The sequence below is a fragment of the Cajanus cajan genome, chromosome 5 (assembly GCF_000230855.2).
Source record: "Cajanus cajan strain Asha chromosome 5, NIPB_CcT2T_4, whole genome shotgun sequence".
NCBI classification, from domain to species: domain Eukaryota; kingdom Viridiplantae; phylum Streptophyta; class Magnoliopsida; order Fabales; family Fabaceae; genus Cajanus; species Cajanus cajan.
The window spans coordinates 57244075-57261115 of NC_138521.1; the positions used below are offsets into that span (position 1 = coordinate 57244075).

Here is a 17041-nt window from a genome sequence, read left to right on the forward strand (position 1 = left end):
ACACTTCTCTCCTCAAGAAGTAAAACATGAATACAAATGAAGAAACTCATGTGAGAGAAGCTCAAGGATTTGCAACAGTTATCTTCTTTAAAGCACCTATATAAGGAAGCTTACTGATTCAGAAAGATAGAGACAATAGAGGCTGAGAATGCACATACAAAGAAATATTATTTTCTCATTCTTTCTATAAATTACCTTGTACTTCATGGTTGTATCACATCTTGAAAGGAAGGCGAAACAAATTTATAAACCTTTGTAACTTTGAGTTATTGGGTTTAAGCATAGAAAAACTTGTTTGTAAAAGAATATTTGGTGTTTGAAGCCTAGAGAGAATTTATGTAAAAAGAATACTTAGATAATTGCTTGAAGAGACAAGTCAAAAAACATTTAGGACTGATCAAGAAGTGACTTCATAAAGAATACTCTTTCATAGATAAAATAGTGAAACTTGATCTAGTTGGACCAAGAACTAGACCTAATCTCAGTGGTTAAGATAAATCAATATAAAAACACTTTATGTTTATTCTGTATACCTCGTCATTTTCACTCCTTATTGTATCTTTATTACTTCAGTGTCTTGCATCAAGTTGAATTTTTTTGAGTGACACAATTCAAACCTCCTTCTAATGTTTCTCTTTTCTCAATATATAAAAAAATATTTACATTATTTTCAATAGTAGTTTTACAAAAGTCTAATAATGATTAGGAATTATTAAAATATTTTTATCCAAATTTTTCCTTTAATTTTGATATATTTATTTAGGGTTTAGGGTTTAATAATATTTTTTTTATTTTATATATATATAACAGCATAAGAGTTTTATAAATAGAAAAGAAATGTAATAAATAAAATAAGCTGGAAACTTAGGCGAGAAAGATTGATTGCATTGCATAATTGGTTGGCATTATTGAACGATATGAAGACAAAAATGTCTATAAATGGACGCGCTACAATGGTACATTTCGGCATTTTCCTTGGAAAGAGTACAAGGAAATGGCTCTTGAATCAACATATTCAGCCATCAACTTATCAGTGCTTTGCGTCTTTCTGAGCGTGGCATTGGGGTTGGTGGTGTTTAAGATCAGAAGAAGAAGCAAATCCAACGCACCTCCATCCCCACCCAAGCTACCCTTCATCGGAAACCTTCACCAGCTAGGCACGCTGCCACACCGTTCCTTGCAAGCCCTCTCTCGCAACTATGGCCCACTCATGATGCTTCAAATGGGCCAGATCCCAACGCTGATCGTTTCATCTGCACACGTGGCCGCAGAAATTTTCAAAAACCACGACGTCGTTTTCTCCCACCGCCCCAAGACCACCGCTACTGGAGTCTTTTTCTACGGCTACAAGGACATTGGTTTCTGCCCCTACGGCGAGGAGTGGAGACAGAAAAGAAAGGTCTGCGTTCTCGAGCTCGTCAGCATGAAAAGCGTGCGGTCGTTTCAGTTCATCCGCGCTGAAGAAGTCGCGGAAATGATCGCTGCCATACGCGAGGCTTGTGCCAGTGGAAGTGAAAGTGGAAGCTCATGCGTGCATCTGAGTGAGTTGTTGATTGCACTCACCAACAACACATTGTCTAGGTGCGTTTTTGGACAAAAGTATGACTCACCCGATGGTAGTAGAAGCTTCGGAGTGATTGGGAGGAAGTTGTTGAGTCAGTTCACGGCTTTCTGTGTCGGAGATTTCTTCCCCTCGTTAAGTTGGGTTGATGTTCTAACGGGCCGAATTCGGAAGTTAAAGGCCACTCTTAGTTCGTTAGATGTTTTCTTTGATCAGGTGATTGCAGAACATAAAACAAAGATGAAGAAGAAAGGTGAAGGTGATGGTCAATCTGATAAGAAAGACTTCGTGGATATTCTCCTTCAACTTGAGGAGGCTCGAATGCTCGGTTTTGACCTCTCCCAAGATAACCTCAAAGCATTGCTAGTGGTATTCATCTTTAAAAACTTTGAGGCAACTATTTTCTAATAATTAATGAGCTTTAATTAATTTCCATTTTCCATAATTTCAGGACATGTTTATAGGGGCAAGTGACACAACTTCAACCACTTTGGAATGGGCTATGGCAGAGCTCATGAAGAATCCAAATACCATGGAAAAGGTCCAAGAAGAGGTAAGAAGAGTGGTCGGGAACAAAGCAGAAGTGGATGAAAACGATGTGAAACAAATGAATTACTTGAAGTGTGTAGTCAAGGAAACTCTAAGGCTACATCCACCTGCTCCTTTTTTGCTTCCTCGAGAAACATCCTCTGCTGTGAAGCTAAGAGGGTACGACATTCCAGCCAAGACAAGAGTAATGTTGAACGCATGGGCAATTCAGAGGGATCCTGAATTTTGGGAGAAACCAGATGAGTTCATTCCAGAGAGATTCGAAGACAGCAAGGTAGATTTCAGAGGACAAGATTTTGAGTTTATTCCGTTTGGTGTTGGGAGAAGGGGGTGCCCTGGAATTACATTTGGGATCACTTTGGCTGAGTATGCACTTGCTAATCTTCTTCGCTGGTTCGATTGGAAGCTGCCTCAAACTCATGCTTCAGTGCAAGGCATAGACATGAGTGAGAAACATGGGATCTCTGTCAACAAGAAGGTTCCACTTCTCCTTCAACCAATACCAATCTCCTTCGAAATTGGATCTAAACCTTGATATTGCGTGCTCGAATATGTTTCACTTCTTTTTATTTCTGCATGTTTTCGTGAAAGAATACTAATAAAGTGATGATGAATAATGTGTGCTTATATTATGGGAGACACGGTTTAAGTGACAGATAATTGGTTGGATATCACATGAAAATTGGTCAGCACTATGATGTGCCAAACTGTGCTACAATTTCTCCCGTTTCTAAATGTAATTTGATGTTCCTTTTTCTACTGGGGAGCACTTTTCTTATTTTGATACCGGGTGAAATCATCGTGGATTACGTTGTCGTTACAAATATGAATTTGATTATATTTTTCACTAAAATTAACAAATATGGATACCTATTGACTGATTTAAACTTCAAGAAAATGGGGGATGCTATATGTTGTGATGGATTGCGCCGTTTCTTAACCAAGATTGGTGTAGATAGAAGTATTAAGTTGGTTTAAGAATTGAATCTTGAAAGGGAGTCGTAGTTCTGTTTTGTGTTTGATGAATTTGGATTCTTAAGGGTTTGTTCGCCACGTTATCTATTTAAGAAAATGAATTTGGATCCTTATATGTCTAAACAACGTTGATGAGATCACTTAATTCCCTCAATTAATACTGAGTTATATGTCTTTCAATGTGTGGCACTCGTCAAGGTCTTGATTATATAATTGTGGATCATGATAAAACTAAGTCTCTTAATCAATCTTGGAGAGGTGCGATGGATTAGTATCCAATTGCTAATAATTGAGTTTAACTTAACTAAGAAAAATCAATAGGATTGATAAGCTTGGAGGCAAGAGTTCGACATCAACTTTTATGATAAATTAAAATAAAGAGTTATATTCACCCAATCGATCTAAGAGTTGTATAGGAATGTAATTGGAAATAAGTTTTCCTCTACCAAAATAACTAAGTTCGGGGTGATTATCGAAAGCTAACTAAGAATGTGGTGAAATATAAATCTTAAACCACTAGAAAAACTTTCAACGGGAATTTCTAAGCTAACAAGTGAAGATTATTAGTTTGAATAAAAAAGGTGGGAACATATATGATAAAAGTCCTTATTAAATATGTTTTAATCATGATACTTATGATATTTTGTTGTTTTAGATAATTATATTTAGTGATTTAAAACCCGGATCGAACCGTCCGGTCGGACCGGGAACCGGTGGTCCAGCCGGTTCGAATCTTAAGTTGGATCGGTTATGCAGTCGATTCGTTTCAAATCGGATTGAACCAGTCAATTTTTCGATTTAATCGGTGAACTGATGGGTCAAACTGGTTCAACCACTTTTTGTTCTTATTTTTTCTAAACAAATTTTAAGGGACCATCACTACAAGAATGTTTCGATTTAGAGTCGGCCAAAAGCCGACTCTAAATCATAAAAACTGACGTAATATTGTCAGTTATTCATCGGTTTTTGGTTGACGCTAAATATGTTGACACAATTTTTTTTGTGTCGGCTAAGCCATCACTAACAAATTTATTCATTTTAATTTTTTTTATTGTTGGTTAAGCTGACACTATGTTGACACAATTTTTTTTTTTATCTTCTTTTTTCAGGTTATCATTTATTCGTTCGTATTTTTAACATTCCTGGGACTCGATCCGTGAACCTTGAGGTCTTAAGTGAACTTGATAACCAAGTGTACCAAGGACACATTATGCGTATATAAATTTAAATATAGCTTCGGCTTTAGTGTCGGAAAAGTCGACGCTATTCTTTAAATATAGCGTCGGCTTTTCCGACACTAATTTAATTTAAATTTAAATTAAACTAGTGTCGAAAAATCCGACGCTATATTTAAAGAATAACGTCGGATTTTCCGACGCTAAACTTCAAATAAATTTAAATTAAATATTTTAAGTTTAGCGTCGGAAAATCCGACGCTATTCTTTAAATATAGCGTCGACTTTTCCGACACTAATTTAATTTAAATTTAAATTAAATTAGTGTCGGAAAAGCCGACGCTATATTTAAAATATCGTCGGCTTTTCCGACACTATTTGCATCGGTTATTAACCAACACTTGTTTTTCGCCGCTTATTCACCATTTTCTTGTAGTGCTTAAATCACAAAAATAATAATGAAAATTCAATCTCTTAATGGAAGAGCAAAGAGTCTTATTAAATATAACAATGACTATTTGTTATAATGTATTTGTTTGTAATATATACAACTTAAATAACTTTTATAGTATATTATTAATTTTAAATTATATATTTAATAATATAATATCTATGTTGATATTACATATATTATTTTGTGATATCAATTGCAAGCATATTATATATGTACATATTATTTATATTTTTAATTTGTATTAATATACAGTTTAACATGTAATTTTATATGTATTTTCTTACAAAATAAAAATAATTTTAAATAAGATAGAAAAATTGAAATGTAAAATAAGATATGAATTTATTAAAATTTATAAGTATAAAATATATTTAATATGAATATTTTTTTAATAAAAATAAATAAAAATTGAATCGTGCGGTTCAACTAGTCACCCACCGGTTCAACCTTTGATCCACTGACCCAGTACCTTAACCGGTTCGATATGACCGATCCAATTTTTAAAACTATGATTATATCAACATAAACACACTAATACTACAACCGATTACTGAGAAAAATAAACTATCTGAAAGTAACTTTTTTAATTGGAAAATAAACTTGAGGACCATATCCTTAAACAAGATAAGAAAATTAACTCTTGAGCCAATGACAACTAATACTTCTAGGATTGATAAGGATGTTATTAGAAGCACGTGAATGATGTCATAGATATTATGATAGTACAAAAATTATCTATGACATAAGGCTATTAAATAGATTGTCATATGCAACCAATCGATTTAATAATTGATACAATGAAATTTTTGAAATTATACCAACATTTTTAAAATTGAGGAAAAAATAATTAATCTTGTATATAACAATCGACTTTTAATGTAGTTTGATAATGATTGGTACCTAATTTTAAAAATGACTAGATACAACATCGATGGAAAGATTTTACAGACCTAAAACAATACCATTTTTCCTTCCCTGTTAGATGTCTCATGCTTGTTATCATGAGCTTACAACTGCAAAAACAACTAGAGAATAAAGAGGCATTTGATATGATATTGAACACCTCCAAATATTGAAATTTAATTTAAAAATAAAAAATGATAGATTAAAAATATTAGACTTTAAAAGAAAATCTCCAAAAATGTTTCAATTGAAGAAAATTAGTTAAAAGCACTTTTGTTAAAAGAGATTCTTAAAAATACTTTCACACTTTCGATAGGAGATAATTATTTTGAATTATATATAGAATATTATTAAAGTATAAAAAAATAGTCGTAAGAATGTATTTAATATAAAATATTTTTTTTACTTTTCAAAATTATAGTCAATTTTATAAAATGAAAACTGGTTATGTAAAACTAGCAGGATCGTGGCAGTTGCAAGTTGAGGGAGGTCACTTTCTTAGGTAGGCCCCTTCAAATTTTTTTACATATTTGTTATGATTACTCAAAAACCATGAAAATCGAAAAATATACTGATGAAGCTAATCGAAAAAGGAGGAAGATAAACACCTGTCTGGAACATATTAGGAGTTTTATGTATTCGTGCTGGAAGTATTGAGATCAACTCCTACCTGATAAAAGCTGATTTGAGATCGAAAATAATTATTTCGAGTTGAATAATGATATGTTCGAGATTGGGTAAAGTTGTATGGGTGTTTATGATCATACAAAGACGGTTAGCGTCCAGGTCGAGAAGTTAATGTACGCGAAGAGCGGTTGTGAGAAGTTACACTTTAGGAACCACATAATGAGCGTAGTGGGTAGCGGTTATCTCATAGTGGCCTACGTGCACGAGTGTCTGAGTGACTTAACCGTCATTGATTCATTCTATAAATTCAAGAAGTCTGCATTGTCACAGGGTCGGAAAAACTCATACTAAGACAGATCTGAAGCACTCTTTGCCTGCGCATATGGCTTTCATGCGAGGAATCGTTTTTTGTATGACTAATTCTCGGCCACTTTTCTTTTGCTTTTTAGGAGTAAAATTAGCATAGTTCTCTTAGTTATTTCTTTTAATCACGTAGTTATATCACTTTGATATTGTAATTCTGGAACATTATGCAAGGTGAACCATGATTTGTATTGCAAGTATCTCCATTATCCATTCCGTTCATCTTAGCATTTATGTGTATAGAAATTGTTACTTGTTAATTGTTGAAGAATTGTTAGAAAAAAGTAATTATTAGTCTTCCTACTCCTCTTCTCGTTCCGTAAAATTTAAAACATCAACATACCTAAATTGAAACGTTTATCGTGCTAGTTCGACTAAAAAGAATCCATAAAACTAATTCCACCGTAAACAAATTGGCACGCCCGGTGGGACGTGTTTAAATCAAACATAATTGGACTAGTTTTGGGTATGTGTGTTGCATGAGACTTAGGAGTGGAAGAACAATGTCTACATCTAATAGAGAAACAGGCACGAACAATAATAATCACGTAGATGTATAACAAGAAAATTCCAATCCCGATAATGTGACTAACGTGACCAGGGGGCAACGTCTTCATCCCCTGTGTTACTCGAAAACACAGCTAGGCAAACAAATGTTACTCAGGAACTAGCGAATGTCACTAGGGAATATCCCTGGGGTATGCCACAGAATTGGCGAAATACCCAACCTGTGCATGTCGAAATGCCAATACCATTAATAAGACCCAATTCACAAATGCATGTATCCCCACAGGGATATAATCCCGGGCCGAATGGCATGGGTTTTTTTATGCATGACCCATATCAACATGTAGGGACAAGTCAGGAGGGTTCTCTGATTAGACAAGGCAGTTATGTACCTACGGGTATTAGTAACCAAGCCATGATGGCTCTTCGACAACAAATGGACCATAGTAATCATGACATGGTTAATTTGTTGTCAACTCAAATGCATAATATTATGACTCCTCTGTATGAATTGATAAATAAAATAGGAGATAAATTAGGTGATGGGACACCTTCGAGAGCCATGAGCGCGAATCTGAATGAGATGGAAAATCCTGGAAGGAATGAGAATTTTCATCAGAACGTAGTTCGACCTAATAGGAATCCACAGGACAACTTAGATCAAATGGTAGAAAGAATACTGAATAGACATGGATTCGACGTAGGTCGAAATGAACGTCCTTACTTTGTGTCAGCCTTCCCAGATTATATAACTCAAGTAGAACTACCCCGAGGAATAAAAGTGCCAAAGTTTTCAAAATTTGCGGGAGAGTTAACTGAGTCAACAGTTGAACACATAGCTAGGTATGAGGTCGAATGTGGAGATTTGGCAAATAATGAATATTTAAAAATGAAATATTTTCCAAGTTCATTGACTAAACACGCTTTTACATGGTTCACAACCTTGCCCCCGAATTCGATACACACTTGAGTTCAGTTAGAAGGTAGTTTCCATGAACATTTCTTCAGAGAAGAAACGAAAGTGAGTATAGTCGATCTAATGAACATCAAGAGGCAAAACCACGAAACTTTAGATGACTATCTAAATAGATTCAGGCAATTGAAATCTCGATGTTATACTAATATACCTGAACATGAATTAATTAGGATTGCAGCAACGGGGTTAGATTTCTCGATACGCAAAAAATTAGTGAATGAACAGTTGAGAGACATGGCCCAATTAGCCGAGAAGGTAAGAAGAATTGAGCAAATCAAAATAGAAAAAGAAAGATTAAGAAAATTTGATAAGTTTGTTCGAAAGGAAAAGGTGGCTTACTTAGAAAATTCCGAATTTAGTGAAGATTCCAACTGTGAGGTTTCGAGTGAAGATTTTGAGATCAACTTAGCAGAACTGCGTCCTGGCCCCACGTATCAGTGTCAAATGTTAAAACTAGGAGATAGTGTAGAAGGAAATTCGACTAAGAAATATAGTTTCGACGTAACTAAAGCAGAAAAAATATTTGATATCTTACTAAAAGATAAACAAATTGTACTCCCAGAAAATCATAAGATCCCACCATTCGAGCAGAGAAAAGGAAAGAAATTTTGCAAATATCATAATATGTATGGTCATTGGACTAACAACTGTGTGCGTTTCAAGGATTTGATCGAAAGGGCGATTACTGATGGTCGCCTTGCTTTCGGAGAGAAGGATATGAAAGTTGACACAGACCCATTCGCTGCTCATACTGGATATGTCAAACCAGTTCCAATGGGGATCAACATGGTGGATGTTACTGTCGAGGATGATGAGAACATCGAACCTATTTCTGATGAGAAGCTCGAGGAATTAATGGAGGATTTTACTAAGGAGCAAGAACCTATCTACCCAAAAGAAGGGGATAGTCTGGTTGAGTTCCTATCGAAGAAGAAAGAAGCCGATAAAGAGGTTATGTTGTGCCCTCGATGCAGCGCTGTTTTCGATAGAGCTGCAGCTAAGGCGTTCGAAGAATCGGAAATGATGAAGAGCTATAAGGCTGAAAAGCTGCGTGAGAAAGCTAGACTCAACGCTTAGTCGAATGCTGGGTTGACCATGAGGCAGGTTCATATGCCTCAATATAATGCTCCAGTAGGGAAGATGGAGATGTACAACTCGTCAAGATTCGGCAATACTTTTGTGCCGAATGCGAATGTACCTATAGGAAAATGGAATGCACCACCAAGGCCTGCAATTGGTGGAATGGGTCGAGGGAAGCAAGTAATGACTGGTTCCGGGAATCCGGTACATGGAAATTCTAGAAAATTCTCGAACTTGACTACAGGGCCTGTTAGAGTTTCGACTGGGGGATATGGACGTGGCTTTCGACAACCGTTCAATAATTTAACCAAAACCCAGTGGAGGAGACAGCAAAGGATGCGAAAAGCTACCTTTGAGGGTTTGGGAGGAAATTGTTTCTCGATTTCGGTCCCTCAGAAAGAGGAATCATCTCGGATGTTCATCGAAGACGATGAAGACATGATAACAGACTGTTTCGAGAGTGGCTTCAAGGATTCCCTGGAAGATATTTGTGGGGTAGTCTCCATTTTACCCTTAGAGTATGCTGGGGCTATGGATTCTGTGAATGAACAAGAGAACATCCATAGGGAAGACTTCTTCGATGACCCCAACTATGAATCTAAAATCATATGGGTCAATCAAATCTCGAGGGTTATCCCCAAATTCAATTCTGCTGTGTTCGACTCGCCTACGGAGGAAATGAAAGGACATCTTAAGCCCCTATTGTTAACACTGATGATCGAGGGGCAAGAGGTGAACAAGGTCTTGGTCGACGGAGGCGCAGCTGTGAACATCTTACTGATAAGTGCCCAAATTGCATATTTTTATGCTTAATTTGGCACTCTTTTTGGGAGAGATGTAAGTACTTTTGGTTGTATTTGACCCTCCAAATAGATGAACTAAGATTAATCTAAGGAGTTACAAGAGTGTAGTTTCATTGGTTGGAAATATTTCCTTTTTGTGTAGATTTTGATGAAGTTGGAAATCCAAGGTTAGCTCCAAAGCCAAAGTTGTAGCCATGAAGCATGAACCAAAAAGAAGTGTTCCAGAGAGTTAAGGCTATAGCTCCAGATTCAAAGCTGCAGCCACGAAGCCTGAACCAATTCCAGAGAGTTGAAGCTTCAGCCATGAAACCAGAGCTCCAGCCTTGGAACATTTTGGGCAGTCCAGAAATTCAGAGCTACAGCCCCCATTCCAGAGCTGCAGCCTTGGGTTAAAAATCCCAACTTTCCCTTGGACAGAACATATTTTAGGGCAAGAAAGGATCGAAAGGGAGGTCCGAACAGAAACAAAAAAACGAAAAGAAAAATAGAGAAAAAGATCACCGAGGAGAAGAGGAGAGCTTGAAGATTAGACTTGAAGATTGGCTTGCTTGGGAACGAGGACCCATCTTCATTTATTCTCTTCTATTCTGTAAACTCATCTTTTTATTTGCTATGGCCCTCACCATGAGTGGCTAGTTTCTCTTGGGTTGGATTCAATGTAACTACTAACTCTATTTCTTCTTAGATCTATATGATATTCAGTTCTATTACTTGTGTTTGATTCTTCTCTTAATGCTTAATCCGGTTTGATCACCCGTTTTATGATATTAGGTTTTTGAACTTTGTTGGGAAACATTTTCAAAACCCTGAACTGAATCATTCACATAATAATCTCTTGTTCTAGGAATAGACTTGATTTTGTTAGTCATGTTGGTTCAAGTTATTGTCTTAATGCAAGGTGTTAATCTTAAATCATAGAGGAATCATGTTTAGGGTTAACCACCTTAGGACTCAATTTTGAGGAATCTGGTTGAGCTAATTATTGAACATGGAAGTGATAGAAATGGAGTCATATTTATCTGATGAAGAGTAAAAGAGTTAGAAAGTACATTTGAATCCAATCTCTTTCTCATATAAGGTTTTCTGTTACATTCATACTTTTGCTTTTAATTGCTTTATTATAAACTTAAATCAACATTTCATTCATGTTCTCTGTAAACAAGAAAGGAAATTACTAGTATTCCCAAATCCCTGAGGACGATATCAAATTACTACAACGAAGCTTGGTCCGCTTGCCAAGAGTGAAAAATCCTTCACCAAGTTTCTGGCGCCGTTGCCGGGGATTTGGCACGGATATTTAGCAATTTCCAATTCTTGTGATTTTGTGAATAGTTATTTTGTAAATATTTATATTATATATACAATTGTCTTGTTTCTTGGACTCACCCATCTGTGCAGACTTCTTGTACTTGTATGCGAGGGAAAACTCCAGCCGAAGAATTACACTTTGATCCTGAAATTGAGAGAACGACAAGGAGAAACAATAGTAGGACAAGGAGACTTAGACAATTGGAAAGACTCTAGGAGCAACAACAGGAATTCTTTGTTCCATCTTCATCAACTTCTTCCAATCAACCGTTCCCTGAAATAGAAATGGCTGAAGAAGGAGAAGGCACTCACAATGGTGGACCTAGACCAGATAGGCCTCCTAGAAGGACTTTGGGAGATTATGCTCAACAACAAGGTCCAAGGCACTTCTCTAGTATTGTAGCTCCAAACACTTCTAGAGCCATGGAAATGAAACCCGCTTTTCTCAGCTTGGTTAGCTCACAACAATTTTCTGGACTTGATCACGAAGATCCCTACTCACATCTTTCCAATTTTTATGAGCTTTGTGGTACAATGGGCATTCCTGAAGGTGATGAAGAAGCTGTGTACTTGAGATTGTTTCCATTTTCGTTGACAGGAAAAGCTAAAATATGGCTACAATCTCATCCTAACCAAAGTTTAACAAGCTGGAGTGATGTGGAGAACAAGTTTGTGAATAGATTTTATCCTTCATCTAAGTATATCAAGGCCAAATCAGAAATCACTACTTTCAGGCAAGGTATGGATGAGCCATTTTGTGAAGCCTGGGAAAGATTCAAATCATTGCTCAGAAAATGTCCTAACCATGGGTTTGAAGATATAGCTCAACTCAATTTCTTTGTTAATGGAATCAAACCTGAGGTGAAGATGTTATTAGACGCAGCAGCTGGTGGTACTATGATGTCTGTAGGCCCAGAGGAAGCTACTCAGATCATAGAGTCCTTGGCTTCTTCTGATCATCAAGCAGAACATGGTAGACATCAGTCTCACAAAAGAAGAATTATGGATCTGAGCACAAATGATGCAATCTTAGCTCAAAACAAGTTGCTATCTCAACAAATTGAAGCCCTGACTAAGCAAATGGCCAAGATACCACAACAACTTCATGCTATTAATTCCCCTCCAATGCAGCCAAACTCTCCTCTTAGATGTGATTTTTGTGGGGGAGAGCACCCAAATGGTTATTGTGCAGCAAATTTTAATGAAGAAGAAGTCAATTATTTGGGTAACCAACCAAAAGGAGGTAACTTTAATTCCCAAAATTTCAATACTAACAATTATATGCAGGGAAACCAAGGTTGGAGAAACAATGCTAATAGCAACCAAGGTTATGGGTGGAGGAATGAAGCTGGACCATCCAATAGGCCACCACAACAACCACAACAACAACAACCTGTGTATCCCTCTATGCATGAAAGAATCAGTAAATTGGAGGAGACTCTAAACCAATTCATGCAGGTGTCCATTGTCGCCACCGGCCCGAAACGGGCTTTCGGCATTCGCGAAGGATGGTTGGACTCTTTTATTTGTTTAAAAAATATGGATTGCTAGAATGACTTATTCTCAAACTGAGACCTCGTCAAACGAGCAATTTTATTAAAAGGCTCACCAATCCATGTTAATCCCAAGCGGGACCCTCCATGGATTAGCGGTTTTCATAAAAAGGAAGGGTTCATGGAGTCGCCACCAATGTTTTACTCAAAACATTGGAAAAAGAAGTTTAAGGCAATCGATTCAAAAATCGACTTCGGCCATTACAACCAGAGTCGGGTAAGGGAGTCGGTTACGCGTGGGGAAGGTGTTAGCACCCCACAGCGCCCCTTTCGGGTTCCCTATGACAGATTATTTATTAAATAATAGCTCAAAATTACTAAATTACCCCTATTTATTCTAAGCAATTATAAATTAACTATCTACATGATGACAGTTTAAATATGTACACACAGAAAGCGGTAAAAGAAGGGACTTTAAAGAGATAAACCTTTGAAGCGTGCTTTCTTATATATCTTGACAGAAATTGGGAAGCGTTTTGGCGTTCCCTCCCTCTACAAGACCGCTCGCTCCGTCCTATAAAATTTTAACTATGGAAATCCGGAGGATTTCCCTTCGACTAGGTTCGAGACTCAAGCAAATGGCTCGTGACTCAAGAACTTCGTCGGATCAACTCTCCGAGTGATTTCTAGGCAGAGCACTGCTCAAAAAAACCCAGAATACTCAAGAAGAGGGTTAAAACTCAGTCCAAAAGTCCAGAATGACGTCCCATTGACGTCATATTTATAGGGATGAGGCTCAATACGGTCTCTGGGGGTCAATACGGTCCGTATTGAAGTTTTGAACTACAATACGGCCGTATTGAATTCAATACGGCCGTATTGAAGTTCAAAAAACCTCAATACGGCCGTATTGAAGTTCAGTGCAGCCGTATTGAAGTTCAGTGCAGCCGTATTGAATTCAATGCAGCCGTATTGAAGTTCAGTGCAGCCGTATTGAATTCAATGCAGTCGTATTGAAGTTCAGAAACTTCAATACGGCCGTATTGAGTTCAGTGCGGCCGTATTGTAGTTCAAAATGTGCAGTACGGCCGTACTGAACTCCAAGGAGGCCGTATTGAGCTCCAAACCTCCCACTTTCTTATTTTTGGCTACTCTAAGACCTCTAAACCTAAAGATAGTCATCCTATGGTCTTCTGGGAGTCCTTCTGGCTGACTTTCCTTCGATCTTTGAGAGTCTTCGAGTCTTATTTCCGACCCGGACAATTTTAGGGGTCTACAGTTGCCCCCCCTTTACTTAGTCAAACGGCCTTTTAGTGTACCGGTTGATAAGTAAAGGAGTTGACCCAATTGTCCGGGGAATAAGGCCATCCTTCCGACTTGTAGTGTCTTCCGGTGGAAAATTGCTGAGTAGCCTCTCCAGGTTGAGTATTAGTCGTCGCCTCTCCAGGCTCATTGCATACCTCGGTGCTCTCGACAACTGGGTAGCTGAGTACCGCCTCTCCAGGCTTGTGCATACCTCGGTGCTCTCGACAACTGGGTAGCTGAGTACCGCCTCTCCAGGCTTGTGCATACCTCGGTGCTCTCGACAACTGGGTAGCTGAGTATTGCCTCTCAGGCTTGTGCATACCTCGGTGCTCTCGACAACTGGGTAGCTGAGTATTGCCTCTCCAGGCTTGTGCATACCTCGGTGCTCTCGACAACTGGGTAGCTGAGTACCGCCTCTCCAGGCTTGTGCATACCTCGGTGCTCTCGACAACTGGGTAGCTGAGTATTGCCTCTCCAGGCTTGTGCATACCTCGGTGCTCTCGACAACTGGGTAGCTGAGTATTTCCTCTCCAGGCTTGTGCATACCTCGGTGCTCTCGACAACTGGGTAGCTGAGTATTGCCTCTCCAGGCTTGTGCATACCTCGGTGCTCTCGACAACTGGGTAGCTGAGTATTGCCTCTCCAGGCTTGTGCATACCTCGGTGCTCTCGACAACTGGGTAGCTGAGTATTGCCTCTCCAGGCTTGTGCATACCTCGGTGCTCTCGACAACTGGGTAGCTGAGTATTGCCTCTCCAGGCTTGTGCATACCTCGGTGCTCTCGACAACTGGGTAGTTGAGTATTGCCTCTCCAGGCTTGTGCATACCTCGGTGCTCTCGACAACTGGGTAGCTGAGTATTGCCTCTCCAGGCTTTGAGATGATTTTGTCTTCACAGTCCACGATGCTGCTTCGACAGTTGTTTTTGATTTTGATGCCACTGAGGGCTGGATAACGCAGGGATCCGTCTAGGGGATGTGCAGTCATTCATAGGTTTTTGTGTCCCAACTTTCCTTTGCATAGTTGGTGCCCATTGAGGAATTTCTGTTTCCCTGGGGTGTAGACACGAAGATGCTCTTTCTGAGATGAGCGGTGCCTTATGATTGGCTGACGTCCTTTCGACGTTGGTGGAGTATCCCGGTTATCCTTATTCGGGTGACTCTTTTGATTTTCTGATTTTTGTTGCCTCTGTGTAGGCTATTATCCGCTGGGGGATTCTATTGTGATGATTTTGTCTCCACAGTCCACGATGCTGCTTCGACGATTGTTTTTGATTTTTGTGCCACTGAGGGCTGGATAACGCAGGGATCCGTCTAGGGGATGTGCAGTTATTCATAGGTTTTTGTGCCCCAACTTGCATTGCTTAGTTGGTACCCATGGAGAATTTCTGACTCCTTGATGTGTAGACACAGATGCTCTCTCTCTGAGTTGAGCGATGCCTTATGTTTGGCTGTCGTCCTTTTGACGTTGTGGAGTATCCCGGTTATCCTTATTCGGGTATCTCTTTTGGTTTTTTTTGATTTTTGTCGCCTCTGTGTAGGCTATTATCCGCTGGGGGATTTTGTCATTGATTGTGATTAGCCTCTTCTGTTAGGCAGATCATCTTGACGCTTGATGTTTGGCTGAAAAGCCAGATTCTGCTTGGGGAATTGTTATTGATCTTTTGGATTTTTGCTTTTTGTAGGAATGCCTCTGTGTAGGCGACTGGGGATTTGAAGTTCTTATGTATCCCAGAGTATTATTTAGAAAGCCTCTTCAGGCTTAGCTTCACTCTTCGTTTGAGTTGGAAAGCTATCTTCCACTGAGGAAGTCTAAGTCCTTTGACTTGGATATTTTGTTTGGATCATGCTTCCGTTGGGGAATTTTGCTGATCTCGCTTTGATAGCTTTCACTGGGGAATTTGGCCCGTGAGTGGAAGCTGAGATATCTCTGGGGAGTATTATTTCGGCGAGCCTCTCCAGGCTTAATTATTCTGAGAGAGTATTATTTCGGCACGCCTCTCCAGGCTCAGTTATTCTGTGGGAGTATTGTTTCGGCAAGCCTCTCCAGGCTCAGTTATTCTGCATGAGTATTGTTTTTTGTTCAGCCCGAGAATGCGAGCTGAGACGTCTTTTGGAGAGTATTATTTCGGCAAGCCTCTCCAGGCTTAATTATTTTGTGGGAGTATTTTTTCAGCAAGCCTCTCCAGGCTCAATTATTCTGTGGGAGTATTATTTCGGCAAGCCTCTCCAGGCTCAGTTATTCTGTGGGAGTATTGTTTCGGCAAGCCTCTCCAGGCTCAGTTATTCTGCATGAGTATTGTTTCGGCAAGCCTCTCCAGGCTCAATTATTCTGAGAGAGTATTATTTCGGCAAGCCTCTCCAGGCTCAGTTATTCTGTACGAGGCGATTGATTTTCTAAATCTTTTGCCTTTTTTGTCGTTTTTGGCTTTTTCTGTATTTTTTGCCTTTTTTGTCATTTTTTTGGCTTTTTCTGTATTTTTGCCTTTTCTGTTGATTTGCGGCTTTTTCTGTTGACCGCTGCCATACACAAGCAATTTTTCCTATTTTCTATTTTATGCAATTGCCTCATGATAAGTACTTTGAATGTGCAACTAATGTGTGTGATGCACAAATGCAAGTTTTATTATTTAATGTTTTTAGAAAAATGAATGGCTCTCCCTATCCTCCTTTTCTTGGAGGAATTTCTGTCATCGACGTGAGGGAATATTTTTGTGAGCCTTTTATGCAGGAGATTATGGATTTTATAGGAACCCCTCCAATTTTCTTTATTGACCGATTATTAAGGAATTTCATACAATTTTTTAGAAATACCAATTTAGAGGCATAATCACATGGTCAAGAGAGAAAAGAAATGAATAGATATTTTATTAATATTCACAAGTGTTTTTACAGAAAGATATACAGAAGGAATTTCTGAAGAATGGCTGGCCAGGGTAGGCTATATACATTGGGCTTAACAATT

The 17041-nt window shown here is 38.5% G+C and overlaps 1 protein-coding gene and 1 non-coding gene across 2 annotated transcripts; one reads left to right on the forward strand and one right to left on the reverse strand.

Annotated features, from left to right (window-relative positions):
• The first annotated feature begins 888 nt into the window (after window positions 1–888).
• LOC109800263 (cytochrome P450 71A1) lies at window positions 889–2888 on the forward strand. The gene is made up of 2 exons (XM_020361037.3): window positions 889–1930; window positions 2013–2888. Exons 1-2 carry the CDS (start codon window positions 995–997, stop codon window positions 2643–2645), a joined length of 1569 nt encoding a protein of 522 aa, XP_020216626.2. The 5' UTR covers window positions 889–994; the 3' UTR covers window positions 2646–2888.
• A 9099-nt stretch (window positions 2889–11987) lies between these two features.
• LOC145958497 (small nucleolar RNA R71) lies at window positions 11988–12093 on the reverse strand. Its single transcript, XR_014434338.1, has one exon. It is a non-coding gene; the product is annotated as a small nucleolar RNA R71 (small nucleolar RNA).
• Between the last annotated feature and the right edge of the window lie 4948 nt (window positions 12094–17041).